The 27,419-nt window shown below is 40.2% G+C and overlaps 1 protein-coding gene across 2 annotated transcripts; it reads left to right on the top strand.

Annotated features, from left to right (window-relative positions):
- The first annotated feature begins 6,732 nt into the window (after window positions 1-6,732).
- CDK1 (cyclin dependent kinase 1) lies at window positions 6,733-17,500 on the top strand. Of its 2 annotated transcripts, none has more exons than XM_075216343.1 (8): window positions 6,733-6,816; window positions 10,719-10,779; window positions 11,834-11,990; window positions 12,122-12,245; window positions 12,373-12,543; window positions 13,445-13,608; window positions 15,882-16,023; window positions 17,130-17,500. In XM_075216343.1, the coding sequence occupies exons 2-8, from the start codon at window positions 10,743-10,745 to the stop codon at window positions 17,241-17,243; spliced, it is 909 nt and encodes a 302-aa protein (XP_075072444.1). In that variant the 5' UTR covers window positions 6,733-6,816; window positions 10,719-10,742; the 3' UTR covers window positions 17,244-17,500. The 2 variants fall into 2 exon arrangements, with proteins under 2 accessions (XP_075072444.1, XP_075072445.1); XM_075216344.1 differs by lacking the exon at window positions 6,733-6,816 and adding an exon at window positions 6,840-6,860.
- The last annotated feature ends 9,919 nt before the right edge of the window (window positions 17,501-27,419 follow it).

The raw sequence follows: 27,419 nt of genomic DNA, 5'->3' as shown, positions 1-27,419 counted from the left end.
CCTAAGTGCTCCAAGCATAGCTATTACAGATAAGATGGAGCAGAAGAATAGATATAGAGACAGGAGGGAAGAGGACCCTGTCGTAAGAGCTTACATCCTAAAGGGAGACAGACAGGAGGTACAATGGGTAGTCCGTGGGGATGAAGTGCAAGTGGAGCTAGTAAAGGGACGGGGAAGAGAGAGGTGGAGAGAGGGTTAGGTGGATGGCTGGTAGGCTTTGTGGAACAGGTGAGTTTTAAGTGCCCGTTTGAAGGTGCACAGATTAGGGGACAGTCGGATAGAAGGTGGGAGGTAATTCCACTGGAGGGAGTCAACCCAGGAGAAATCTTGAATTCTGGAGTGAGAAGAGGTGATCAGAAAGGAGGAGAGGTGACGGTCATTGGCCGATCGCAGGGAATGGGATGGAGTGTAAATGGAGAAGAGGTTGGAGATGTATGGAGCAGTGGAGTGGGAGAGGGCCATGTAGGTGTGGGTGAGCAGTTTGAATAGGATTCTGTAGTGGAAGGGGAGCAAGTGGAAAGCCAGGCAGAGAGGGGAGGCAGAAGAACAGCGGCGTGAAAGGAAAATTAGTCTTGCATCCTAATCCATCTGACTCATGTATTTCTAATAGCGGTTTCTACATTCCGCTGATTAGAACCACATAACGAGTCATTTTATTCCAGAGTCTAGTAAACATAAGATTATCCACAGTGATCTTACCCTCCTTTGGGCACAATACCAAGCGGTGATCAGGAACTTGTAACGATTGAAATATTCAGCATATCACATCTAGTAAAAAAGTTCACCTTAGGTCCTATTCATATTATTTGGCAGGGAATGCAATACCTGACGCGTTTCTCCACTGTAATAGCGTGGTTTCCTCAGAGATAGCGTACTACAATCAGGTTCTTGTTTTTAAACTCACTTGAACCAATCAAAAGAAATGAACTAATTAGCCAACTTAAAACACATGTGTCAAATAGTCTGAAGCAAATTATTAACATTCTATAACATTTTATATTCCTTCAGTGTTATAAGTTGGTTTATAGCTATAAAAACTTCACAAATATAATAACAGCAAAATAATTCTTTATTTTATAGGGATCTGTCATTTAATAATCAACACAATACTAATAGCAATTATTTAAATCCTCTTTTTATAGATCAAAATCTACCTTTTGATTAATGTATATAAATTACTCCTAGAGTTAACCAAAAGAAACTCTACTACTCAGATTCAAAATCTATTTAAGTTTCATTTAAGTATTAAAAATACAATATTTAATATATTACATAAGATTTAATAATAATAATAATAAATAAATGAAACTGTTGCCATCCGGGTCGTACTCTAGAGAGGATATACTTGTGCTTCTCTCTTTTTTTCATTCTGAAGTAAAATTGCCTGGGGCACTTGGCATGTTTATTGATTGGATTTCATTAGATTTAATAATCTTGGTTACCTTTTTTGTTTAACTTGCCGTGACCAAATATGGAGCGCAGGGATACGTCAAACATTGTGATAAAAGAAGCAAACGAGGGGGGTAGTATAAGAGGGGGGGGGGGATTAGTGAGGGCTTTGTAGGTGAGGTTGAGGAGATGGAATTTATTTGGAGAATGAATTCAGTTCTTAAGGGAACGCAGAACCAGTTTAGAGATTGGCAGAGCAGGGAGGCAGAAGTGGAGTAGCGGGAGAGGAAAATCAGTCTTGCTGCACCATTGAGGATGGACTGAAGTGGGGAGAGAAGGGTGAGATGAAGTCCAGATAAGAGGATGTTTCAGTAGTGAAGACGATAGATAACGAGATAGTGGAGGAGAGTTTTGGTAATGTCACCGGTAAGAAAGGGGAAATTTGCAAAGCCACAGAGCCTTTCAATTTGGGCAAATGTGACTAACTGCCCAATGCAGCCACAGTTGCTGCCCCAGAAAATGAATCTGCACCTAAGTTTGTGGGACTGTGGCGCTGGCTGGAAGTCCACGCTGGTACTACGTTAGGACCACTCTTTTCAGTTATTTAAATGTATATGGTTTTTTTCTTCCAAAATACCATATGATTTAGCCTTAATTATGTCTTAAATGAATAATATTACCCCTAATGCACGTTCTCATACGCATATATACTATTCACACTTACCACCATCTGTTGCTGTGGAGCTTTTGGGGAGACTTTTGGGTCTCCCTGCATATCAGATACCATTCAAGATGTACACAGAGGAACGTGGAGGCGGAGTCCTCTTGTGTCGTGTGCTGCAACCCACAGCCGGATTATCCAGCCAATCAGCTTGCCTCACCATCTGGGCTCTTCAGAAAACTATGTAAATGGATCATTTAATTATTGTTGTTAATAAATCTCAGACGGACCAGCCTAAGACACCACCAATTGGAGACACACTACACAAACAAAGTTCTTTACTGCATCAAAGAACTATGAAATGGAACTCTGATCTCTCCCTATTACATAGTTTAATTGATCTATTCCATCCATTTCATTTTATATGTATATTTCCCATTTTATTGGAATTTTCATTTATTCATTTCAGATTTTTTTTTTTGCCGCCATTTATTATTTACCGTACATTAAAACCTATTAATTGTGAGTGGCAGTTTATTGAAATATCCAATTTGATTAATACATCCATTATAATTATTAAGGGGAACCCGGATAACGCCACTAAGTCAGTCTTTCCACAACTTTATCCAGGAGCCCTTTTGATGGCCATTTTCCAACCACTGTGAATTCTTTACCTTTCCATGCAGTACTTGTAGTGGAATCCTCAAGAAACAGACGGTTTTATTCTGAAGAAATTAAAACCACTACAATTGAGGTCTGGTGGTGACCAATGAGCCTGTTGTGTGAGCTGGAAGGTCATTGGTTTACCTGAGCAAGTTTATTATGGTTACTCTAAGGGTATGATCACTTATCCAAACTTTGTATTTCAGTAATGAACATATATTAATTGTTAAGAATTTTTGTAAATGTTATTTTTACTTTGATGTTGAGGGTTATAATATGTACATACAGCTGGAAATTTTTTATTTAATTTATTTCAATTTTCATGGTGTAATGTGATATGATCATTTTCTATAGTCATTGTAAATGTAAATAGATAGATATATCTCTATACATAGATAGATGTCTATAGCTATATGTCCTGACTGTCATGAGCAAGTGTGTGATAACTCATCAGAAAGTGGGCATGTCTGTGAAGCAGGGGCCGGCTGGGCCGGACAGAGAAGTCTATTTTGGGCCGGTGGTTCGACCGGCTCAAGTCTATTACTTGGTGGCTGGCCCCTCCTCCGGGACCAACCACCTTCCTTATTGGCCGTGGATCCTTCTGATCCGTCCTTCCCTCCCCTCCTCCCCTATGTGTGAGAGCCCATTGTCACCTATCACGCACCATGTGACAGGTGCCGTCCCACGTGTGAGCAGCAGCAGACAGCGCGCGTGGAGGGAATAAGGTGTGTGTGTGTGATGTTAGTATAACAGTGTGTTATGTTAATATTGTGTGTGCGCCACTATGTTAATAGTGTGCGTGTGTCTCTATGTTAGTATACAGTTGGTGTGTGTAACTATTAATACAGTGTGTGTTCTGCTTTGTTAATAGTGTGTGTGTGTGTCATTATTAATACACTGTACTGTGTGTGAGTGGGGACCACTATGTAAGTAATACAGTGTGTGAGTGGGGGCCACTGTGTATGTAATACAGTGTGTGTGAGTGGGGGCCACTGTGTATGTAATACAGTGTGTGTGAGTGGGGGCCACTATGTATGTAATACAGTGTGTGTGAGTGGGGGCCACAATGTATGTAATACAATGTGTGTGAGTGGGGGCCACTATGTATGTAATACAGTGTGTGTGAGTGGGGGCCACTATGTATGTAATACAGTGTGTGTCAGTGGGGGCCACTATGTATGTAGTACAGTGTGTGTCAGTGGGTGACACTATGTATGTAGTACAGTGTGTGTGTGAGTGGGGGCCACTGTGTATGTAATAAAGTCTGTGTGAGTGGCGGCCACTATGTATGCAGTACAGTGTGAGTGTGGGTCACAATGTATGTAGTACAGTGTGTGTAAGTGGGGGTCACTATGTATGTAATACAGTGTGAGTGGGGACCACTATGTATATAATAAAGTGTGTGTGAGTGGGGGCCACTGTGTATGTAATACAGTGTGTGAGTGGGGACCACCATGTATGTAGTACAGTGTGTGAGTGGGGACCACCATGTATGTAATACAGTGTGTGTGAGTGGGGGCCACTATGTATGTAGTACAGTGTGTGAGTGGGGGCCGCAATGTATGTAATACAGTGTGTGTGTGTGTGTGAGTGGGGGCCACTATGTTAATATAGTGTATGAGGGAAGAATGGGGGGGGGTCTTAATATAATGTGGAAGGTAGGCTATTTAATGGTGGAGTACATGTGGAGGGTAATTATTTAATGGATGCTATTTTATTTGTGGGGCAATTTAATTTATTTGTGGGACTATTTAATTTAATAGTGGGACCTATTAATTTAAGGTTAGGTGATGGGACCTTTAATTTAATGCTGGGATGGTTTGGGGATATTAATTGAATATGGGGCTGATTTTGGGGAAAAGGGCTATTTATTAAATGCGAATATTAATTATTTAATGCCGGGGATGGTTGAGGGAAATGGTTATATTTAACGTATTTAATTTATTGCTGGGGCTGTTTGGAAGGAGGGAAATAGGTTTATATATTAAATGGGAATACTATTAATTTAATGTTGGGGCTGATTAAGAAGCAGGGCACTGAAGTAATTTTGAAAATAAGAAACTTACCTTTTTGCGGTCACATGGTGGCGATCCGGCTCCCTCTGTTCCCCTCCTCCGTGCTGTGCTCGCACTGAATGTTATTATCACGCCCGACATTTTCAGTGAGAGCACCGAGAGGAGCCACGACGTGATGGACAAAGAGAAGAAGGAGGTAGAAAGGTAAGTGAAGGAGAGAAATAGCAGAATAATAAAGGCCATAGTATCTGATACAGGGGGGAGACCAGAAGCATGAAGAAGGGTGGGCAAATAGCAGCAAAATGGAGGACACTGTGTGAAATAGTGGAGACATGAAGGGGAACAAAAGCAGCTGATGTTGATGTAAGGGGCATATGGAGAGATCTGATGGGCATGCAAGGGGCATTTAGTTAGGTTTGATGGCATGTGGAGTGGTGTTATGGGTATGTTGGCCGTTTTTTTACTTTTTTTTATCACCACTTTAACAGTTCCCTCCACAGCGATTGTGAAGTACTGTGAAGAGACTATGGGGCATATTTAAGAAATCACGGTAGTGCACTATCGTGCACTTACCGTGGAAATCAGGTCCCGATGTGCCCTCTGCAAAATTATTAAAGGTGCATCGCAGCAAATATCATGGATATCTGCTGCTTTGCACTCCTCATCGTTTTTGCGAGCAGTCACCATTCAACAGTATGGTGACTGCTCTGGCCGCAATCCAGAAGCTGGCGTACATTATCAAAATTGAAAAAATCCAATGCTGTCAGCTCTGCTCCGAAGAGCAGAGCTGGACAGCGCATGTGTGGAGGGATCCCTCCCTGTCACTCACAGCTCTCTCTCTGCAACGATAGTTGCAGAGACAGAGCAGGGATCTTTGTGCGCATGTGCAGTTCTTCCAACTGCACATGCGCAATTGAAGAATGAAGAGAACGAGGACGACCTGGAGGAGATCCTGAGACAGCGCGTCCCGAAGAGGGGGGTAAGTATGATTTTTTTTTATCACAGAAACAGCAGTTTTTCGGAACTACTGTTTATGTGATCCGTTTTTAATAAATTTGAGAAATAGTTCAATCCTTATCCATGCGATAAGGATTGATAACTATTTCTCATTTTTGCCGAAGAATGATAAATGTGCTCCTATATATGTAGCTCTTTGAAACCTCCTCCCCTGGATACAACAGCAAGGTAGCGGTTGTACTGATTTAGTGATTATTGCGAACATTTTAGCATTGTTGGATATTTTCTTTTCACTTAGCAAGATATTGTAAATTATGTTATATTTTCTATATATGGGTGTATGGCATGTACATATGTGTGTGTTTATACTGTGTGTATGAATATACACACATATTATTATAGTTTATAATAATTTTGTTTATAATAGAAAACATGTTTATGTGGATTAAGCTCTGTAGTGCATCAGGTTTTTTTATGTTTAAACATTGTTTTTTTTGCAGGTAACAATAAATATAAACTTAATTTTATCGATAATTTACATTTTTATCCCCGAGTGGTTGTGTAGGTAGGGGCCCCAGTGTATTGCTTTGCCCTGGGGCCCATAATGTTGTTAAGATGGTTAAGATGGCCTTGGGTATGTGTGAATTGGGATGTGTGCTTTGCACAGACAGAGGGTAGTTCATATTTGTCCAGATTTTGCCTGAACAAGTGTTGGGAGATATGTGTATACAGTATATTGATGTTTTCATTTCATTCATTTTTGTTTAATTAAATAATTGCAGTACAGCACAATACTGCATAATCTGTATGTACAAATTGTAGTGCACAAAATGAAGTAAAAAAAAAGAGAATAACAAATTCACGTTAAAAAAACGTGCCCTACCGCTTAAAGCTGGACATTGAATTTACAGAGAACCTATAGTTCAACGTGCCTAATCAGCACTTCGCGTAGCTTTTTTCCCTCGCCGCCCTTCACAGTACGTTTCGCGCCGTCATCACAGCCCAACACTGATTGGCCGCTTTGAAAGACCACTCGCTCCTTGATTGGCCCAGTTAGATGAGCTTTGCGCGGCCGGTTTGAAATCTCCTCATTCAGCAGCAGTCTGTTCATCAGGAGGGAGCCGATCTGTGGTAACGTAGCTGCTTTATGTCCTGGCTGCCGGGGGAGCACGCAGGTCCGCTCAGAGCCCGCGGACGTGGCCGGGGAGGCGCTGTAGTTGTTATAAGAGAGGCTGGGGGCGATCGGTGGGGAGTTGTACACATGGGGGTATCGAGGTTTCCGGTTTAGGGGTTTCCTATGTATATAGTGCTCCGGTGATCTCACATATTGCTCCAGCTCTCCGGTGACCGCACAGTCACCGTTTAATGTGTGTTCTAGAAGCTAGCTCCAGACCGATTACATACAATGTGCTTGTCGGGGCATGCTGTGACTTGTAGTTCATAAGCAGCTTGATAGCTAAGGGTTGTTTATTTTACTATCTAACCGTCCGATTGTTTCCTGTGGTTGCATTTCAAACATTCATAAGGTGACCTGGTTTTATCTAACCCTAGAGTCAGATGTAGGAATTGCTGCCATCCTGATATGTTTATGTCGTGTCCCCCCCCCCCCCCCCCCAATTACATGTGTGTAATTTTACATATATAATGTACAAATTTTACGTGTTCATTAGGAAATACACCCTATCATGTAGGTGATCAGGGTCCTGCAGATACACTAAAGGTATGTTTGAATGTAATATATTGTTAGATCCAGCTGTCAAGTGATAGGTGGAAATTTACTGCCCCTATTTTCCTAATGCAAATCCACGATGTGTCTGAATTTGTTTGGGGTAGGCAGATTTAAATAAATGACCCAAAGACATGTATGTCTTGGTTGGTGTTTGGTCACAGTAATGACCCAGTGCCTGAAGGGTTCATCTTCAGTTACCTGTTTTATACTGGGATATTGGCTTGTGAGCACAGCAAACAAAGAGGTGCCATGTAATGCAGTGACTGTGTTACAGCCTTACTTGCTGCACTTATACCTGGGCAGACAGCACTTACTGTATTGCCTAATGTGCCTGTCCTGGGTTTTTAGTTCCCCTAGTTAAAAAAAAGTGCTGGAGGGAAAACTTCACTGTCAAAACTTGCTGCCAGCTGTAATTCATTTGTATACAATAAGCCTTATTGTCCTTTGATAAATAGGGGCCTAAATCTACATGTGTACAGTGCATGCCTAGCAACACGTATAGACCTATTTTTTTTTTATTATTTATTTATAAGCGCCACAGATTTTGTAGTGCCGGATACAGAAGCAAGTAATAAATAGATGAGGTACTACCTGTAAGTAGCACAGAGGAGTGAGAGTAATGCTATGGGGACTCTCGCAGTGCAGCAAAAGATGTGACAGGATGTATGAGGGACAATAGATAGAGTCCTGCCTTACATTCTAAAGAGAGGGGTGGTGAGAGTAGGACCAACTACAAGAAAATGGAAATGGCGGGTGAGGAAGAGGAGGTGATGGATATAATGGTTAGAAAGTGGTAGGATAGGCAAACTTGAAAAGGTGAGGGTTTTTTAAGTGAGTGTTTGAAGGTTGAGTGAGTTGGGGTAGGGAGTTCCATAGATTAGGAACAGCATGGGACAAGGTAATGAGAGCTGAATTGAGGTGGAGCAGAGTGGCCAGATGGGTATGTACCTCAAGACAAGGTCCGAGACGTAAGGGGGAGAAGTGTTGGTAAGGGCTTTCTAAGTGAGGGTAAGGAGCTTGAACGGAATCTGATAGGGAGCCAATGAAGGGAGTTACGCAGAGTAGAAGCAGCAGTGGTATAGTAGGAGGTAGATAAGCCTAGCTGCAGCATTCTATATGGATTGAAGGTCAGCTGTGCGATAGCGAGGAAGGCCAGTGAGAAGGAGGTTGCAATAGTCGAGAAGAACAATGAGTGACTGGACCTGGATTTTGGCTGCTTCCCGAGAGAGGAAGGGAAGGATTTTCGTAATGTTACTTTGGCAGGATTTGGTGAGGGACTGGATATGAGCATCTGGAGGGCTGTTTAGAGTTAAAGCTTCTGATGTGGGATTTTTCTGCATATTTAATGGATTCTAAGGATAGCCCATCGCTGGTAACAGTACCCAATATACTTTAGTCCTGTAGACCCGGTGCATAACTATTGATTGCTTTGTTACATCTGACACTAGCCCTATCTAGATGTTTCACTTTTAACCAATGCCTGCATATTCCTACACTTTATAGAAAAACCTCAATTCTTGTGCTCCCTTGTTTTCCATAGTAAAAAACAAACAAAAGACTAGGTAGTTTGTAGAGGGGCAATTGGATGCTTTCGTGCCTAGCAGAGTAGTTTTGAGTATAACTAGTTAGAAAGATTTACAGTTGTAGAGATATGTGATACACTTTAGAGTACAATAATGCATCACCTGCGCATGCCCAATGGGAATCAAGACTTTAATGGCCGGGAGTTGCTTGAGTGCAGGCTGGTGAGCAGGGACAGTTGGTGAAATATGGTAGAAATGATGACTGACAAGCAGATGTAACAAGTGCAGGATATAAAAGACCGGACCGAAGCGTGTGAGGCAGTGTCATTGACCTGTATCTATCGGCTATGAGAACCAATTTAGGCACCAGAGATCTGGGAGCAGATACATTTATTAACTAGATGCATCAGTGTTGTCATACCACAGACTTACTTTGGTGATGTACTACTAAATACCAATCTAGTTAATAACTTTTATTACAATTATTAAGTGCTGGACAAAGGGAGTTTATAATTCAGTTGCTTAACTGTGATATATCTCCACGCGCTCCCTGTCATCAACTGAAAAGAATGAAATAGATACTTGGTCCTGAGTGAAAAACATGAGAAGTGATGTAAATACACTTGCATAAAAGTGGTTCCATTTCAGTAAAATAATGCTTGAATTACATGTGGGATAAAAATCAATAAAATCAGTAATTTGTTTGCACTACTGTGGAACACTATGATTTATCAGCAAATGTAACCATCTTATATTATTTTGTATTCTGGATAAATCCACTACTGCAATGGTTATATCCATCCCGCCCTCAAGTGCACCAATGAATGTCCTGTTTAGAAACTGATTATACTTTATTAGAATAAGGAAATATTTTTTAAAAAAATTGACATGCAAAATAGTATTTTAGTATCAATTGTTAGTATTTTAATATTAATGGAATATTCCCTGATTTAAAATAGAACCTGGTTCATAATACTAACTGATAATGTAAATAAGTAGTTCTATGGTCTCATTATGATTAAGTAATATTAAGGAATCCTAGTTTAAAACGTTATATCATTTCATAATTGTTTATCTTTATAGGTATACTTGGAACCTGGTTGCAGAGAAGCAGATTATTAAACATTCTATGTAATCTTCCCAGTGGAGTAGTACAATAAATTATTTTCTTGTATAACTACTCTCCTCTTACAATCTTTTGTTCACTATTCGGGGAATCCTTGCCCCTCCACTTTGGTGTTTGTTCCTATGGAGACTACCAGGTCAAGAGCAGTGTACTGCAGGACTGTGTGACAGTAAAGTCTACAACCTTTACACCTGTGTTCCCATTAACCACTTCATGGGGTTCCACAGATGCACTTTTGTAATTGTCTTTCTGTGGTTTTAATAATGTAATTGGAGCCTTTTGGGAGGAGCTATTCTGTGTCTATGCATGATATAGAAACTGCAAAGAAGGCAGAGCATAGCTCTGATTGAACTATGCTTTACTTATGATTGACAATGAAAAATTAGTGATTGATGCACAGCTAGATTTGCAACTTCATGTAATTTATATACACATCTAGGCAAAATAATGTAGAATTCAGGAGCAAGCCTGTCAAATATAGGAGTTGTCAGAATCTTTTGAGGAGCCCAGAAAGTCCATCAAAATTAATAGGAATTAATCCCACAAGCTAGGTGCCAGCAGCAGTAATTGTTTAGGTGTTGTACAGTATACCTGGTGTGTGATTTGTCCAGATTGCATGCTTGTAAGGTATTCATTTTTTTTTTTTTTTTTTCAGGAGCTTGTATAGAAATCCACAGCCATGGACGAATATGCAAAAATTGAAAAAATTGGAGAGGGTAAGTGTATTCCTGAACATGGTCCATGTTTGTTCTGCTAGAGGATATACTGTTTTTAATACTTGCTGTCTGTATAGAGTGTTTCTACCCAGTCCGTGTTAGAAACTGACTTGGCATAACTTCTTTCTTCCCCCTTACTCACAGTATTCAATTAGAAAGCAACCTCTGGTTGGTGTGAGTTTTTGAATTGACGAGATCTGATATGGGAAAAATACAGTTTTTGGATTATTGGGCAGAATGTATTGAGACCATTGATGCCAAAAGGCCACACACCATTTGCAGAATTACGCATCTGGAAATTACTGAAATATTGAGTGTTTTATAGAGCATTTAAGTAATGGTGATATCACTAGACATGAGCAGATAGATATATATATATATATTTTAGAACGTAACAAAAACAAGTGTGTGGCTTTTTTTTAGATCTGCAAAAGCGGGACTATACACACATTCTTAATACAATTTGCAAGTAAATGGTCTTTTGCACTAGCTTGCATAAAATGTGTATGGCTAGGCCTGCAAGGTGAGAAATTATACATTGTACTGTATCCACTTAGGGTTCACTTACCTTTATTGCGCAGGATTCAAATGTGCAAGAAATTCCACAAGTTGGTCTGATAGCAGAAAAACATGATTTTCATTCATCTAACATGCTTGTAAAATGTTTACTTTGTTCTGTATCAGATCTAATCAGGACACTGTCCTAAAAATGGACATGGATATGCAGTTGCCTGTAATGGAGCAAATATTTTCCACTGCATTAGATCTCATTAACGAAGTGCGCTAGTAGGCACTGAAAATCGCTTTGGTTTTTGACTGCTGTCTCCCTCTTGTCCTTGCAGCACACTTTGAGGTGCACTCCACTACCAAAGAGGGCTTTTTACTGCTCTTTGTAAATTGGGCCCCATGTGTTCTACCTTAATGGTTGATATTTGAATGAAAATGTACATTTCTAAGGTTTCATGGTCCTTTATGTTTATGAAATATATTTTGATAACTGGCCTTGCACAGACTAGTGTACCTTAACTTAAGGAATGCAATACATCTTTTATAGGCACTTATGGGGTTGTGTATAAGGGGAGGCACAAAGCTACTGGTCAAGTTGTTGCCATGAAGAAAATTCGATTAGAAAATGAAGAAGAAGGTGTCCCAAGTACAGCGATCAGAGAAATCTCTCTCCTTAAAGAGCTTCAGCATCCTAATATTGTGTGGTAAGTGAGGTTAGCTGCTTAAAAGGCCAGTTGACTGATCACCAGTTGTTTGCATGATGTAGATTAGAGAGGTGTTTGAATATAATACACCTGCAAATTAATGGTTTCTGATGCATTCCTTTTCCTCTCAGCCTACTAGATGTTCTAATGCAAGATTCAAGGCTGTACCTTGTTTTTGAGTTCCTCTCCATGGACTTGAAGAAGTATCTAGATTCCATCCCTAGTGGGCAATACTTGGACACAATGCTTATTAAGGTATATTTTTTTAATTTGGAACACACCTGGTATGCTTTTCCAGATTACACTGCATTTATCTCACTGCTTTACTTTGTATTCTTTGCTGCATTTAACACTTTCATAAAATGTTTCTATTGTTTTGCAGAGTTACGTGTATCAGATTCTACAAGGCATTGTATTTTGCCATGCCAGGAGAGTTTTGCACAGGGATCTGAAGCCACAAAATCTGCTAATAGACAGTAAAGGAGTAATAAAGCTTGCTGACTTCGGGCTGGCCCGGGCGTTTGGAATCCCTGTTCGAGTCTACACACATGAGGTATGACCTTAATTGTGACATCTGTAAACTGCTTACATAATTTTGCAAGTCTGTAGTATGGTCTGTAAAAGCTGAATGTAAATCATGTGGAATCCCTTAAAACCAATCTGTTTTCATATTGGGCAGTATCCATATACAACATCTAACCAGCCCTGACTGACTACAGCAGGATCTGCAACACTGACACAGTAAATTTGAAGTGCTATACTGATGGTTCATTATATTGTTCTAACTATCTAATTTGCCATCACAATATATCCCAGTGACCTATAAGTGTGGCCAAGGCAGGAACTAATCTCTTGCTGCCAGGAGCATTGCAGTCTTTACTTAGTGCTGAATGTTCGTTGTAAGGAAAGGATTGGTATTTACTAATAAAGTGTGGTGTTGGGTAATCTAGGCCAATATAAAAACACCCTCTTTTTTCTTTTTTCCGCTATCAACTAGTCACCCAGACTTAGGATGATGAATTGTTGAGGCCACTATAAGTGTACATGGAAACCAGTTAGTTAGAATATCTGTAACAGAATGACCACTCGTCACATATAGACGTCCCAACATTGTCTTCTGTTGTTTCTTCACATAGTCTTTGCCAAGCAAAGAAACCCAGAGGTATGCCACTGTTTGCCCTGGTTAACTGCTATTTGAAGGCATATGGACAATTGTATGCATTTTACTCTGAGCGGATAGCTGTACACGCAGTGCTGTCTAAGCTGGACACTGCTCGGAATCTTCTAAATATTAACTAACTAGTTGTCTCCAGCATATATAGTCTAAATTTAATCTGCCGTGTTAGGAAGCATTCTCCCAATATTTCTGCAAGTTACAGAACATATGTTGCATCAGCTTGTATTTTTAAATATGATATCCTATTAAGTTATATAATTCACTCTTCTTGCTGCAGGTGGTAACATTATGGTACAGGGCACCAGAAGTTCTATTGGGCTCTGTGAGATATTCCACACCAGTTGATGTGTGGAGTATAGGTACTATATTTGCAGAGATTGCCACAAAGAAGCCTCTCTTCCATGGAGATTCTGAAATTGACCAACTCTTTAGAATATTTAGGTATGTGATGGTTTTTTGTGTTTGTTTGACTATGGCCTGAATGCCTTTTTGTTATATTCCCCCCCCCCCCCCCCCCCCAATAAACCAGAAGATATTATCAAACAAAAATAGAAAAACTTGTTCATAGTAACAGAATATTTCAGATGTCTGCTAAGCTTGTGGAAGATGGTGTCCTTTACACTGTAAGGATGGGGCTGCATGTAACGTGCAGGGTTCCACAATGACACAGTAGTGTGAGGCAGGTGACTGCTGTGGAACTCATTCATATTAAGGTGTATACTTCCAACTTGTTACATTGGTCACCACTATAGCTGTTAAGGTTCCTAGAGATTGTGAGTGGTTAGTTTGTACATACTGAGCTTATTCTGCTAAACTTGATTTAGTTGAAATCACCTAGGCAGATTGTTGCAATCAGAACGCAGTTTATTCTGTAGCTTGCAATAGACAGGTGGATATACAGTCACCAGGCAGATGCGATTCCTTTCAAGCAAAGCCTACACATGTAACAGAAGCACAGTTACTAATCGCTCATCCACGAACACACCATTCAGTCGAAAGCAACATGTTTATACCCTTATTACCACGGTGATGGTGCTAAAGGGGGGTCGATTAGGGTGGTAGCTAGCTTGTAATAGGTGGGCAGTTGACAATGCTTACCCCTGAATGTTCTCTGCCATGGTGGCTGGGGGTCGTTGGTTCCCTGTGAAGTTGCCTAGATGTCTAATCCAGGGTACTATTATACAGTGACCTTGTTGGCCAAATAACAAGTTTGATAGTATTAGATTTGTGTATATACTAATCCTTTAGTCCACACATCTTGTTTTGTTTTATCTCTGATTAATCAACCTAGTGACATTTAAGAATAAATCTAACATATAGAACAAGTAGCATAAATACACATAGCATACAATAAGGTATGATAACGAACGCATAATCTGTAAAGCAGAGAGATGACAGTTCAGTATGCAGAAGGGGGGATGCATCACAAGGGTCATTGTGCTTCGGACGCACAGTCCGTAACTTGCACATGGTGGTTATCACAAATATGGGTAACATGGTTAGTGCACACTGATACTGTAGTAAGAGCTGACAACACCATGTGAATGCTCCTCGTTCTATTTTCAATGTGGTCGGCTAATAATTCCATGTGTACAAAGACTGTAGAGATCGGTGACAATCGCCAGTTAAGATGGGGAACTGTACCTCAATCTGGCAGGTGACCTAACATGGCAATGTAAATTATTGGTCACTAACTCTGCTGGATATGTGTTTGTTTTTTTTTTCCCCTCTTTCTTTTGCCCTCAGACACTAATATGGTAAATTCTATTCACTTTAAATATTGTGGTCATGACCACATTGAAATACATTAAACTAGGATGTATTAGGTCAAACCTTCAGTCTGCCCTTTGGAGTCCACAATTTGCCAGGGGCTATGCGTCCAAATTATTAGGAGACACAATTTTTGCAGGGGAAGTGGGACCATCTTGCTAAAGTTAGGACTATTTAATGGCTGCTAAGGACTTCAAGATATGGACAGTAAAGCAAGACTGATACACATACTGTCACTTGTAGTAGAGATATCAATCAGGGTTTACAGCTGCAGCCAGACAACACTACGGGGGGCATTACTTCCCCCTCCATTTGCAAATTGTTTATGAATGTGTTTTGATTAAAGTTCTGGTACTTAGGAACTTTAGGGTGTATGGGGGATGCTGAATGTATAAAGCCATTCTGTATAGACAGCTGTTAGTGTTATAAAATGCCTTGCTGGAATGTCTTGCTGTTAGTGGATAACCTCTTTAATACAGTTCACTAAATATTACTGGCAAAAATTAGGGGTGTCAGTGTATATACTTTATATCCCACAAGTCCTGCACTGTCTGCTTACATTCCATCTGTGCTACTTGCATTGAAACAATGATGGACATTACTTGAGGGAGCATGAAGCCAAATGCATCCCTTTCTGTTCATTGTGCAGTGTGCATGGATAGGTAGTTGCAAAGAAGAGTAAATACAGTTGTAGACAGTCAAGTACTGACAATGTAGGGAGAAGTTACATATTCGCTCAGTTGTGAGACTCATTGGGATTACACCATTGTGGGTTGTTAGGATTGGTAGAGTGACCACAAGTGTTATACAACCCAGTATGATCCATGGACATAAGCACCGGTTATAGTAAGTCGGCACATATATCTCACCAGGAGATGATAGAACATAGTATAGCTGTGTAAGTCAATGAAATCCATAGCTCATGCATTTAACTTAATCCACAGAGCTTTGGGGACACCCAACAATGAAGTCTGGCCAGAAGTGGAGTCTCTGCAAGACTACAAGAATACATTCCCTAAATGGAAGGGAGGCCACCTTTCTGCTAACGTGAAGAACATTGATAAAGATGGGCTTGACTTGCTTGCTGTAAGTGTTTGGAGTGGGGTTTCTTTTGGGGATTACATTCTGTATGTTGGAAGCATAGCCAACACAGGCTTGGTCAGATGCTTTTTTTCCAGTAGGCAGTTTGGCAGCAATTGTAATAGTAACGTTATTGGAAAAGTAGTGTAGTATAGAAAGCCTATGGGATTAGAATGCTTAGGAGTTTGACCCCCATCTGCATCTACTGCCTTAGCTGTATAACACTGCATTGTTAAATCTGCATCAGTAGTATGGGTAATAACAGGTTATGTAATGAATAAAAATATGGGATCTGGTTAGTTACCTTAAGTTGGGTTCAGACTAACGAATATTACTTCAGATGCAATTTCTGTAACTATTTTACCAACAACTGAAAGTCCTGATGATTGTGTGTGTACACACCTACCCAAATTGCCTTCAGATCTGTGAAAAGATTGTGATGCTGTACAGATATCTGCCTAAGCTGCTGGTTGTGCGTGCATATACACTTCCACATCTGAAATTGATTGTAAATTTTAGGAAATGTATTAACCAAATCAAACGATACAAATGTGCTCTGGTACAATAAAACATGATTGTGGGAGTGTACACACAGCAATATCTGACCCATTAACCACTTTTAATCTGCACAATGATTGCTTTGGTGTGTACCCAGCTTTACCCTAGTCTGATGTGATACACAACAGGCAGCCTATAAGGCTGTTTTTGGCTTTTGTTTTTCCAGCCGACGAGATGCAGGAAAGATACAGGGATGATGGGACAGAAATGCTACTGTAGGATGTCTGTCATGTATCACCCGGTATAGAGTCTGACTGTGGCTGCAGTGAGGTCTGGTAACAAATCCGAATTATTTGCGACAAGCTGTCCCTGTACGAAGTCTCACTGCTCCCATAGCGGACTCCGTAAGGGATGTGACTGCATCCACGACATGCAAGTTTAAGTTTTTTTTTCTTGTGGCCTCTTTAAACTTCCCAATGTGTGACCCTTGGGCCCAAAAAAAAATATTGTGGATCCCTGTCTTAAATGATTAGATGATTTAACTGCATCTGTGCCTGTACTTGACTTTCCCATTAGTGTGTATATCTGAATATCTTATGTATTGTGTTTAACAGAAAATGCTCATCTACGACCCTGCAAAAAGAATTTCTGGCAGGAAAGCGCTGCTTCATCCGTACTTTGATGATTTGGATAAATCAAGTCTTCCTGCCAATCAAATTAGAAGTTAATTTAAAATCCTGACACGCGTTCTGTGCCCCGCAGACTCTTATGGAATTCTATGAATCCCCACTTGTATTTTTTAATGTTTGTCTGTTATGTGGTTTTGTTCTTTGTGTGTTTCTTTCTATGGTTGTAAACTTTGCAGTTAATGTACTTACATGTAAACCTCATACTTTAATGTTTGTAAATATTGACTCCCGTGCTGTGTACAAACACAATGGTTTAAATCACAGCAGAGACTTAAATAAAGATCTATATTCACCAATGTGTGGTGTCTGTTGTAAATTTAAAAGAGCTCTAACCATTTATATATTTTTTTTTAATAAATAGAACCAAAATAGGAATACGTGTACCGTCATCCCTTGATAGAAGGCATATTTGCTCAATGGCAATACTGTAACGAGTACATTGTTCAAAGGAGAGGGCAAGCGTCCTAGTACTGGGGTAACAAGGGTTCATAGTGAGTTGTTCATACATTTCATTAGTGGTCATTTAAACTAATTAAAGGTCAGCAGGATAAAAATGTCCACTTAAAGATTAAGTGAAAGTCCTAATTATAGGAGACTTCAATTTGTGTAAGTGGGCTCTAACCTGCCAGTTGGGAAATAGACCAGGAGAATTTTGCGTGCATAGGGCATCTGAAGCATTTAGTTAGGGAACAAACATGCAAGGAATTAATCCCAGAATTACTTTTCGCATATTGAAACATTAAACAAAATGTCTGTAGGAGAGGGTTTAGTGATAATCTGTCAGTGAGGTTGTTTGTTCTCTGATCAGGGAGTTCATGCTCTTAGTACAGGTGTGCAGAGCCAAGAGTAATGGAGTTTGGATGTAGTGTGCCTGCACCATGGGAGAAATAACTTGAAATAAAAAAAAAAAAAAAGACCAAGGCAGAGGTCTTGACTAATTATAGAATCGGTCCACTAAATACATTTAAATAAGGTAAGCACCAGTTTGGGATCTATGACCATTCTAGTGTAAACCAGTTATGAGCAACAGGGGACTCTTGGGCCTCATGTGGCCCTCTAAGCCTTCACCTGTGGCCCCTGCTCCTTCCTGCGTTATGGTAGGATTTCTTTGTTAATAATTTATAACTTGTTTAAAATTCCTGATATGTTACTAAAGATTGTGTCTTTCTTTGATTAAATGTATTGTTTTCAATTGATACTGAGTTTAAGGGTATTGTGCAGCCCTCGTGAAGAATAGTGGGCCGCACCATGCGCACTCCCGAAATGTTTCAGGTTCCTTATCACTGGGATAGGGAGAGTGACCATCCTATGAAGTATGGTACAGATTACCACCCACATGAGCAAGCAGATGCTACGTTGGTAAACGGATGAGAGCCTATTTTATTTATATATATATATATATATATATATATATTAATATATATATATATATATATATATTAGTGCCAAGAAAACCACATAAAAAGGGGCAAAATGTGGAATAGAAGGGCTAAAAATGTGAATTGGTTAATATATTTAAGGAGACAACTTGCAGACTGCCTAAATAACATCTTTTCTCTAATTACTATTGAAAAGTTACAGGCCATTGCCTACTTTCATGGCTGCCATCAGAAATGGTGGCCCAATAGAAATGGGCAGGGCCCCCCGAATCTCTCCGAAAATGAATGGCACGCCCACATCACTCATCCTAGAGTCCCACCACATTCTTTCTAGTATTTCATATATATATTTTTTTTCTATTTAAACTAGTGCTGGTGTGTTGCCATTTTTTTTTCTACCTCTTGTGCATGGGAGCTGATTTTTGTCTTTCCTGTCCATCAGCCCTAATTTGCCCAGTACCCCGTAAAAAGTGACTCTTGGTGATGTAACCATGTATTTTCACCACAACCCCAATGTGGAAGCAATACTGTACATTTTAAATGGACATGTTGGTTATCACAGTACTAAAGCAAGTTCATGGCCAAGGTTGTAACTCATCAGAAGGCAAATTAGGAACATGACCTCTCCCAATAATCATAGCTACTTATAACACCGCCCCCAAGTTCACTCACCTTGTCATTTCTCTACCTGTTTTTCCTCTCCTGCTGATAGACTGGGAGCACTCTACAAGGTTTTTTTTTTTTTACAAATATTTTTAACAGGACTAACACTTAGATGTAAAAAAAAAAAAATATACGTACTAATTTTGGGAGAAAAGAAATTGAAGAATGGATTAAAGTATGTTTAATCTAATACATCAAAATGTGAAATGTCTGTATGTTAGGTGAGCAAGACAGCTCCAGTGCGGCAGGGACTGAAGTAAGTGAGTTCCCTGTACAGCACTATGGCATTAGTGGTGCTATATAAATTGATGATGATAGAGCCTAATCATCCCTTGGGTATGACATTTTTCCAAAGGCCTTCAAGCTTACCCAGTTTCATCAGGTACTGGGACTGTGCTATGATGGCTGGTCAATGTTGACCTTCAGCAAATAGGGAAAACCTGACAAAGAATAAACTCTGGGAGGGTATCACAGTAGTCTGCATTTATCAGTAATTAGTGTATGCCCCTTTCTTGTTTGTGATACAAAAACATTGTTGGACAGACATATTGGGTACCTGATCGATAAGCCCACCAATTGGGATGAGAAGGGAGCCTGACTTCCAACTATATCTAGAATGCTCTATCATAGGAACATAGGAGTCTAATGGAGGATAGCCAATGGGAGACTTGACTGACAGGACACTTCCTATTGGTCTATTGCAGGGGTCGGCAACCCCCGGCACGGGTGACCCTGAGTCCTTGCACGCCGGCTGTTCGACTGTTCTAAATGACAGCCGGAGAAGAGCTGAACTGCAAGCGCAGCAGTTCAGCTCTTCTCCGGCTGTCATTCCTTCCCTGACACTGAACTGCTGCGCAACAGCTCAGCACTTCTCCAGCTGTCATTGATTAACAATGACAGCCGGTGAAGAGCTGAACTGCTGCGCTTGCAGCAGTTCAGTGCCGGCTGTGCAGTTCCTCCCAAGCACCTTTGCGGACCGGATCACTGCTAGAAGAGGCAAGTATAAAATTATATAATTTTGTATTAATTTATTAGTGTCCTAAAAATTTTTTTTATGCAATTCTGAGGCCATAAGAGTCAATGGGGGCATTACTGTGGCATAAAAGATATTGGGGGCAACTGTGGCATACTATGTGTTTCTGGGGGCAACTGTGGCATACTATGTGTTTCTGGGGGCAACTGTGGCATACTATGTGTTTCTGGGGGCACAACTATGTGGCATAAGATGAATTGGGGGCACAACTATGTGGCATAAGATGAATTGGGGGCACAACTATGTGGCATAAGATGAATTGGGGGCACAACTATGAGGTATGATGTGAACTGGGGCACTACTGTGCGGCACAACATTTTTTTTTTGCTGGTCCCTTACTGTTAATATGATATTAGCCTCATAAAATGAGAAATAATATTATATATATATATATATATATATATATTCGCAGAGAGGGGAGGGGGTGGCTACAAATTGCCTGGGCCTGCTTGGTGGCCCGAGTCCCCTCTGGAGACCTAATTTTGAAAAAAACCTAATATTTTAAAAGTACTTTTTTTTAAAAAAAAATTATTGAGTGCAGGGTGATCGGTAGTGGCTAAATCCCCTTCAGCTCAGGTACCTTCAGACGCCAGGTCATGTGACTGCAGTGGTCACATGGTACTCGGTGGGCTGCTGGATATCTCCCCATGCTGTGCAGTGGAGAATAAGGTAAGAAGGAGGTGTGATGGAGAGGGGCATGTGTCACTAAAGGTGCTGGGCAGAGGGGGGGGGCATGTGTCACTAAAGGTGCTGGGCAGAGGGGGGGGGGGGGGCAAATGTGATTAAAGCATGTGGGCAGAGGGGACATATGTGAGCAAAGCTGTTGAGCAAGGGGGCATGTGTGAATAATGCATTTTTCTGTAAGAGGGTGGCCTGGTGCTTTTCACCTGCTAGACATGCCCCCAATGATGTACTTCCACACCCCCAATTGTACGACCACTCGCATGGGAAAAAAAATGTTGTACCGCCTTTGCGGCGGCACAACATTTTTTTTAACTATGCTTAACTATAAGGGAGGACCCATGGAGTTGCTGTACTGGGGCCATGAATTTCTCTAGGCAGCTCTGTATGTGTGTATATATATATATATATATATATATATATATATATATATATATATATATAAATAAAATCTCACACACACACACACAACTGGCACACCTGGGCTTGGCTAGATTTTAGCCGGCACTCCGAAAGAAAAAGGTTGCCTACCCCTGGTCTATTGTGGATCAGAGAACCAGAAGAAACAGGATTGTGACTTGTTTTTTTCAATCCGCTGAACTCTGAGCATCTGTGTAAGTCCACTGTGGCGTGACGCTAAGTTGGACCACTTCTTTGTTGGCAATCATAAGGAAAAGCAACCCTCTACCCATGTGTATTGGCTCAGGGTGTATATATGTGTATGGCTATGGCAGCACAGTGGTGTAGTGGTTAGCACTTCTGCCTTGCAGCACTGGGGTCATGAGTTCAATTCCCGACCATGGCCTTATCTGTGAGGAGTTTGTATGTTCTCCCCGTGTTTGCGTGGGTTTCCTCTGGGTGCTCCGGTTTCCTCCCACACTCCAAAAACATACTGGTAGGTTAATTGGCTGCTAACAAACTGACCATAGTCTGTGTCTCTCTGTCTGTGTGTGTGTCTCTCTCTCTCTGTGTGTGTTAGGGGATTTTAGACTGTACGCCCCAATGGGACAGGGACTGATGTGAATGAGTACTCTGTACAGCGCTGCGGAATTAGTGGCGCTATATAAATAAATTGTGATGATGGTTGTTTTCCCTTTATTGCATGGTTATGGTGTAATTATTAAGAGTTATAGCTCTGCTGTTAAACTTTGTTTATATAGATTTTTCATCCTTTATTCAGATATTAAGGTGGATGTAAAATATGATCTCACTGTCCCGATGAGCCATTATTTCAAAGACATTAACCTGACCAATTTTATCCAGGAAATAGTCATCTTTTCCTCAATCTAGCATTGATGTTGTGATTTAATTAATCTGGTCTTAATTCATCTATGCAAATTTGTTGTTTCATATCAATTAGTTAATTAAACCCAGTTTAATTTGGTCAGAAAGTCAGATCTACGTTCAGGAGCAGACAAATATCTGCTGTATTAAATGGGCCAGGTTGTTGTCTATGATTTCACTAACTAGAACCCCCAGTATGCTTATCCTTTCTGACTTTCTCTGTCATGTTTTCTCTTCCTACAACTAGATACTACAATACTACTTTATGGAAAATTTTCAGTATTCGCACGATAAAGTACAAAATGACCATGTAATCTCCACAAATTTGTTGTTGTTTTTTTTCCCACTGCAAAATCATTTTAGCATTGCAAATGGTCACACAGGGACACATAAAATTTGTTATAAAGAGCTCCTGCCCCCAAATATTTTTTTTGATAAAATAAAAACATCATGACAAAATTGATTATACCTTGTCACAATCCAGCAGTCACCTAAGCCTGCGTTATGTGTGTGTGACAAAGGGTTAACTAAGAAAACACCTGGGGGTTAATGTATCAAGCTGAGAGTTTTCCTGCAGGTTTGAAAAACCAATCAGATTCTAGCTATCATTTATTTAGTACATTCTACAAAATGACAGCTAGAATCGGATTGGTTGCTATAGGCAACATCTCCACTTTTCAAACCAGCTGGAAAAGTCTCAGCTTGATACATTTACCCCCTGGTCTGTTCAAAAATGATTAAAACTCTCACTGTCTGACCCACACTAACTTTGCCTTACCAATTATGCCACCACCAAGGTTTTTTGTGAAGAGCTGACACACTTACTCAGGAAGCCTTCGGTTCTCCGTTTAAAACTAATCTATTATTATTTAGTTATTTATAAGGCTCCACAGATTCTGTAGCACTGGATACAGAAGCAAGTAACAGATGAGTAGCACAGATGAGTGTGAGTAATGCTATGAGGACTCACAATGTGCAGCAAAAGACGTGACAGGACAAACGAGGTAGTCACTAGACAGATGTGGGACAATTGCTAGTGAAAACCCTGTCCGTGAGAGCTTACATTCTAGAGGGGGGGGGGGAGAGAGAGACTGTAGGACCAACTGGGAAAAGATGCAGATGGCAGGCATCGTGATGGATAGAATGATTAGGAGGTGGTAGGATATGCAAGCTTGAAAAGGTGAGTTTTGAGTGAGTGTTTGAAGGAATGAAGGTTAGGGAAAAGTAAAATGAGACGGGGAAGGGAATTCCAAAGAATGGGGACAGCACGGCAGAAGTCTTGGAGGTGAGCATGGGAGGAGGTAATGAGAAGTGAATTGAGGCGAAGGTCAGGCAGAGTGGAGTGGCTGGGTAGGTATGTACCTCGAGAGATGTAAGGGGGAGAAGTGTTGGTAAAGGCTTTGTAAGTGAGGGTAAGGAACTTGATCTTAATTCCAAAACAGATAGGGAGCCAATGAAGGGATTTACACAGAGGAGAAGCAGAAGAGGTGAAGTAGGAGAGAAAGATAAGCCTGGCCACACCATTCTGTAAGGTCTGAAGGTCAAACATGTGAGAATCAGGAAGACCAGTAAGAAGGAGGTTGCAATAGTCGAGACAAGAACTGATGAGTGAATGGACCATTATTTTGGTTGCTTCCTGAGAGAGGATTCGTGATGTTTAGGAGGAGGAACTGGCCGGATGTGGTGAGGGCCTAGATATGAGGGGTAATGCTGAGGACTGAGTCAAGGCTGACTCCAAGGCAACGTGCTTGGGTGACAGGAGAAAGAGTGATGTTGTCAACTAATCTATCACAATTTACTTGCATCAGAGGTATCATAAATCAAATGATCTCCCATGACCCAGAGTTATCATAAACCAAATGATCTCCTTTGTTTCAACTATGTAGTGTTCTAGTACCAAACGAAGTTTGATCTGTGAATTTGCAAGAACACAGATGCCTGAACTTCTTAAACGTAATTTAATATGGTAATTAAATCCACAATGTTTAAGATGAAAACAATTAACAAAATGACATACAAAGATATAATTCAATAGTTTCTGGGAAAATATAAAGGAATAAACAGCAGAGAATGAACAAGTTTTCTGCTTGCTGGGAGAACAGGAATAATGGGACACTTCTCAATATGAAATTGACTACCAGAAGTAACCAAATCTGTTAGATTTACAGGACATTTTAAATATGCTACTGGCACCCACAGCCCCCCTTCCTGTGATGCTAGACCTGAAAGTCTTTGTAAAAGCATTTTAGTTTTTTATAACCTCTTTTCAAACACCTTTCAAGTCATCATCAGCTATTTATATAGCGCCACTAATTCTGCAGCACTGTACAGAGAACACACTCACATTAATCCCTGCCCTATTGGAGCTTACAATCTAAATTCCCTAATATACACTCACACAGACTGACAAAGACGGGTCAATTTTGATAGCAGCCAATTAACCTACCAGTATGTTTTTGGGATGTGGGAGGAAACCTAAGCACCCGGAGGAAATCCATGCAAACACGGGGAAAACATACAAACTCCACACAGATAAGGCTCTGGTCGGGAATCAAACTCGTGACCCCAGTACTGTGAAGCAGAAGTGGTAACCACTAAGCCACCGTGCTGCCAGTCAGGGTTTATGTACACTGACATAACTTCTTTCCAGATTGTCCTGCAAAGATATTAGGAGGTCATAAGTTTCCCTTCATTTGCATACCAAACATGACTCATGTAAGTATGATATTTGATGAAATATGACATTTTCCTGTGCCTTTATTCCTTTTCATTCAAACATATCCCAACTGCCCAGTCAACCAGTTAAGATGTCCTGAGATATCACCGAATCACCAAGAATGTGTGGAGGTCTGTTTTGGGATACTATTACTATTGATATAACCTTAGAGAGAGATTTCAATGGCTTTAGCGTTTATGACCCATGCCATAAATTGGTATTGGGTACTCATCTGTAAATATCTGTCTGGAATTATCTATCCATAAATACCTCATGGGTAGAGCAGAAGAGTTTATAAACCAAATCAAAGAGATAATGTGATTTATTTTCCCCCTACTTGGTTTTAACCCATGGCTGGACTCTGAGTTCATCTGAGTCACACCAAGTTAATACTATGACTTAATTCACAAACAAACATATATGGAGTTTTATATGACTATGTAATTATCTTGCATATGACATACCTAAATTCCATTCAGGCCATGTCCTATCTTCTCTGCCTTACCCCCAATCCACAGGAAACCCAGAAATATCAACCTAGTCCAATTTATCAAGTATATATTTATATGCTTATGACCTTTGCACAGGGGTTGTGAATGAATGAATCTATTGCTTATTTTCTATGAATTAAGTGATTGAGTCCAGGTTAATTAAATTCCAATTTTTCATCTCCCAGATGAAATGGGTCAGTTTGATATCTCTCAAGAGATTGTTGGGGGTTATGAATTTGACCTAAGAATATCCTTTTCCTTTGTTACTTGTTGCTGCCCTCCTCAGGCTGGTGGTGGCACTTCTGAATTTAACCTTTACAATATTTTCTAAATCATTGCTATAATTGTATTTTTGTCATTTAGGTTAACTAACGCTATCATGCACAAATATAAAACATGCTAAAGTATGTGCTTTGTATTCTGTGATAACTGAAGCTTTCATTTAGTTGAACAGATGCTATGATTATGAAACTGTATATAATTTTCATATAGACCAGCTGAGTCTTCATCCAATGACTCCAATAGAATGGATTGGTAGAGACAATAAAACAGTAGGTCCAAGTCCATATATGGCAGTGGGGCTCAAGTCCAGTCCTCAAGTACTAACAACAAGTCATGTTTTTTTTTTTTTGATCATGCACAGGTGAGTTATTCTATTTTGCTGGGTCAGTAATTATCCCACCTGTTTCTATAGACAGAAATCCTGAAACCATGACCTGTTGGTGGTGCTTGAGGACTGGAGTTGAGCAAACCTGACATACGGCCACAATAAGGTGCTTTGGAAATCACTCACTAATGACATCCACCTGTAAATATTAATAAGTCACTCAGTAATCCAACTGCTTATGCTCACTGTAGAAAAGATGAGATCTGGAATATAATGCTAAATACTCTTATTTATAGAAGAATATCTTCATTTAATATCCCCACAAAAGCATTCTGGAGGCAGAAAGGCTGTCGCTGCAAGAGGAAGCAAATTATCCCTCAGAAATGGGACTTGCTTTTTGAAGTATTAAATGTGTGCAAATTTAACCTTAAACTACAACTTGTTTTCTAATATGCACAGTTCACACATCATATTAATATTCACCAGACCCCTTTCTCTTAGGAAAAATGTTCCTCTTACAATAATCTATTAATAGAAACCCCCAGCCCAGCCCCAGGGTGTGATGGCACTGCAAGTATACTTAGTGCTACCATCATTTATAAACAAAAAAGTCAGGACAGCCATGAGACATGATTTTTCCTTGGCCTATGATGCCTTCCATTGTTATGTATAGGTTGAAAATCTATAGAGGGAAGTATTATATCATCATGTTCAATGAATAAATATCCCCACCTTTTTAAAATTTTCACAGAGCAACAAAATAGTGTTTAACAAATCCATACAAAAGGATCTATTTATCAATATCTGGTGATATGGAAGATTTCCTGTAGTAGCAATTTCAATCAATTTAAGAAGTAAAGTTTGCCTGGGGAGCTGGGCGATACTGGCTGTCAGCAGTAATAGTACTCTTAACGCGGCTGGTAATCATCATCAACATTTATTTATAGTTAAATTCTGTAGCGCTTTACAATTTGGAACAAACACAGTAGTAAAAAATAATGGTGGATACAGACAGACAGGGAGGTAGGAGCACCCTGCTCGCAAGCTTACAATCTATGGGAGAATTGGAGATTGATACATGAGGTTAAGTGCTACATATTGTATATTGGTCCTGCCAGAGTACAAAGGTAAAAAGTGCTTAGTATGTTATATGCTCCAGTTACACAACAATGTTTGTCAGGGTGTCAGAGGGTTGAGATCCTGTGTGAACTGTGTAAAGGGTGGTAATAAGGTAACCTAGTGAGGTTAAGAGGGTGGTTGAAGAATATTATAAACTTGCACGAAGAGGAGGGTTTTCAGAGAGCAGTTGAAGGTTTGAAGGTCCACAAAGTGGGTGCACCCCTAAAAAAGTCTGGCAGCCA

This window comes from Mixophyes fleayi, chromosome 6 (genome assembly GCF_038048845.1).
Source record: "Mixophyes fleayi isolate aMixFle1 chromosome 6, aMixFle1.hap1, whole genome shotgun sequence".
NCBI classification, from domain to species: domain Eukaryota; kingdom Metazoa; phylum Chordata; class Amphibia; order Anura; family Limnodynastidae; genus Mixophyes; species Mixophyes fleayi.
This window is presented reverse-complemented; position numbering and strand designations above follow the sequence as displayed.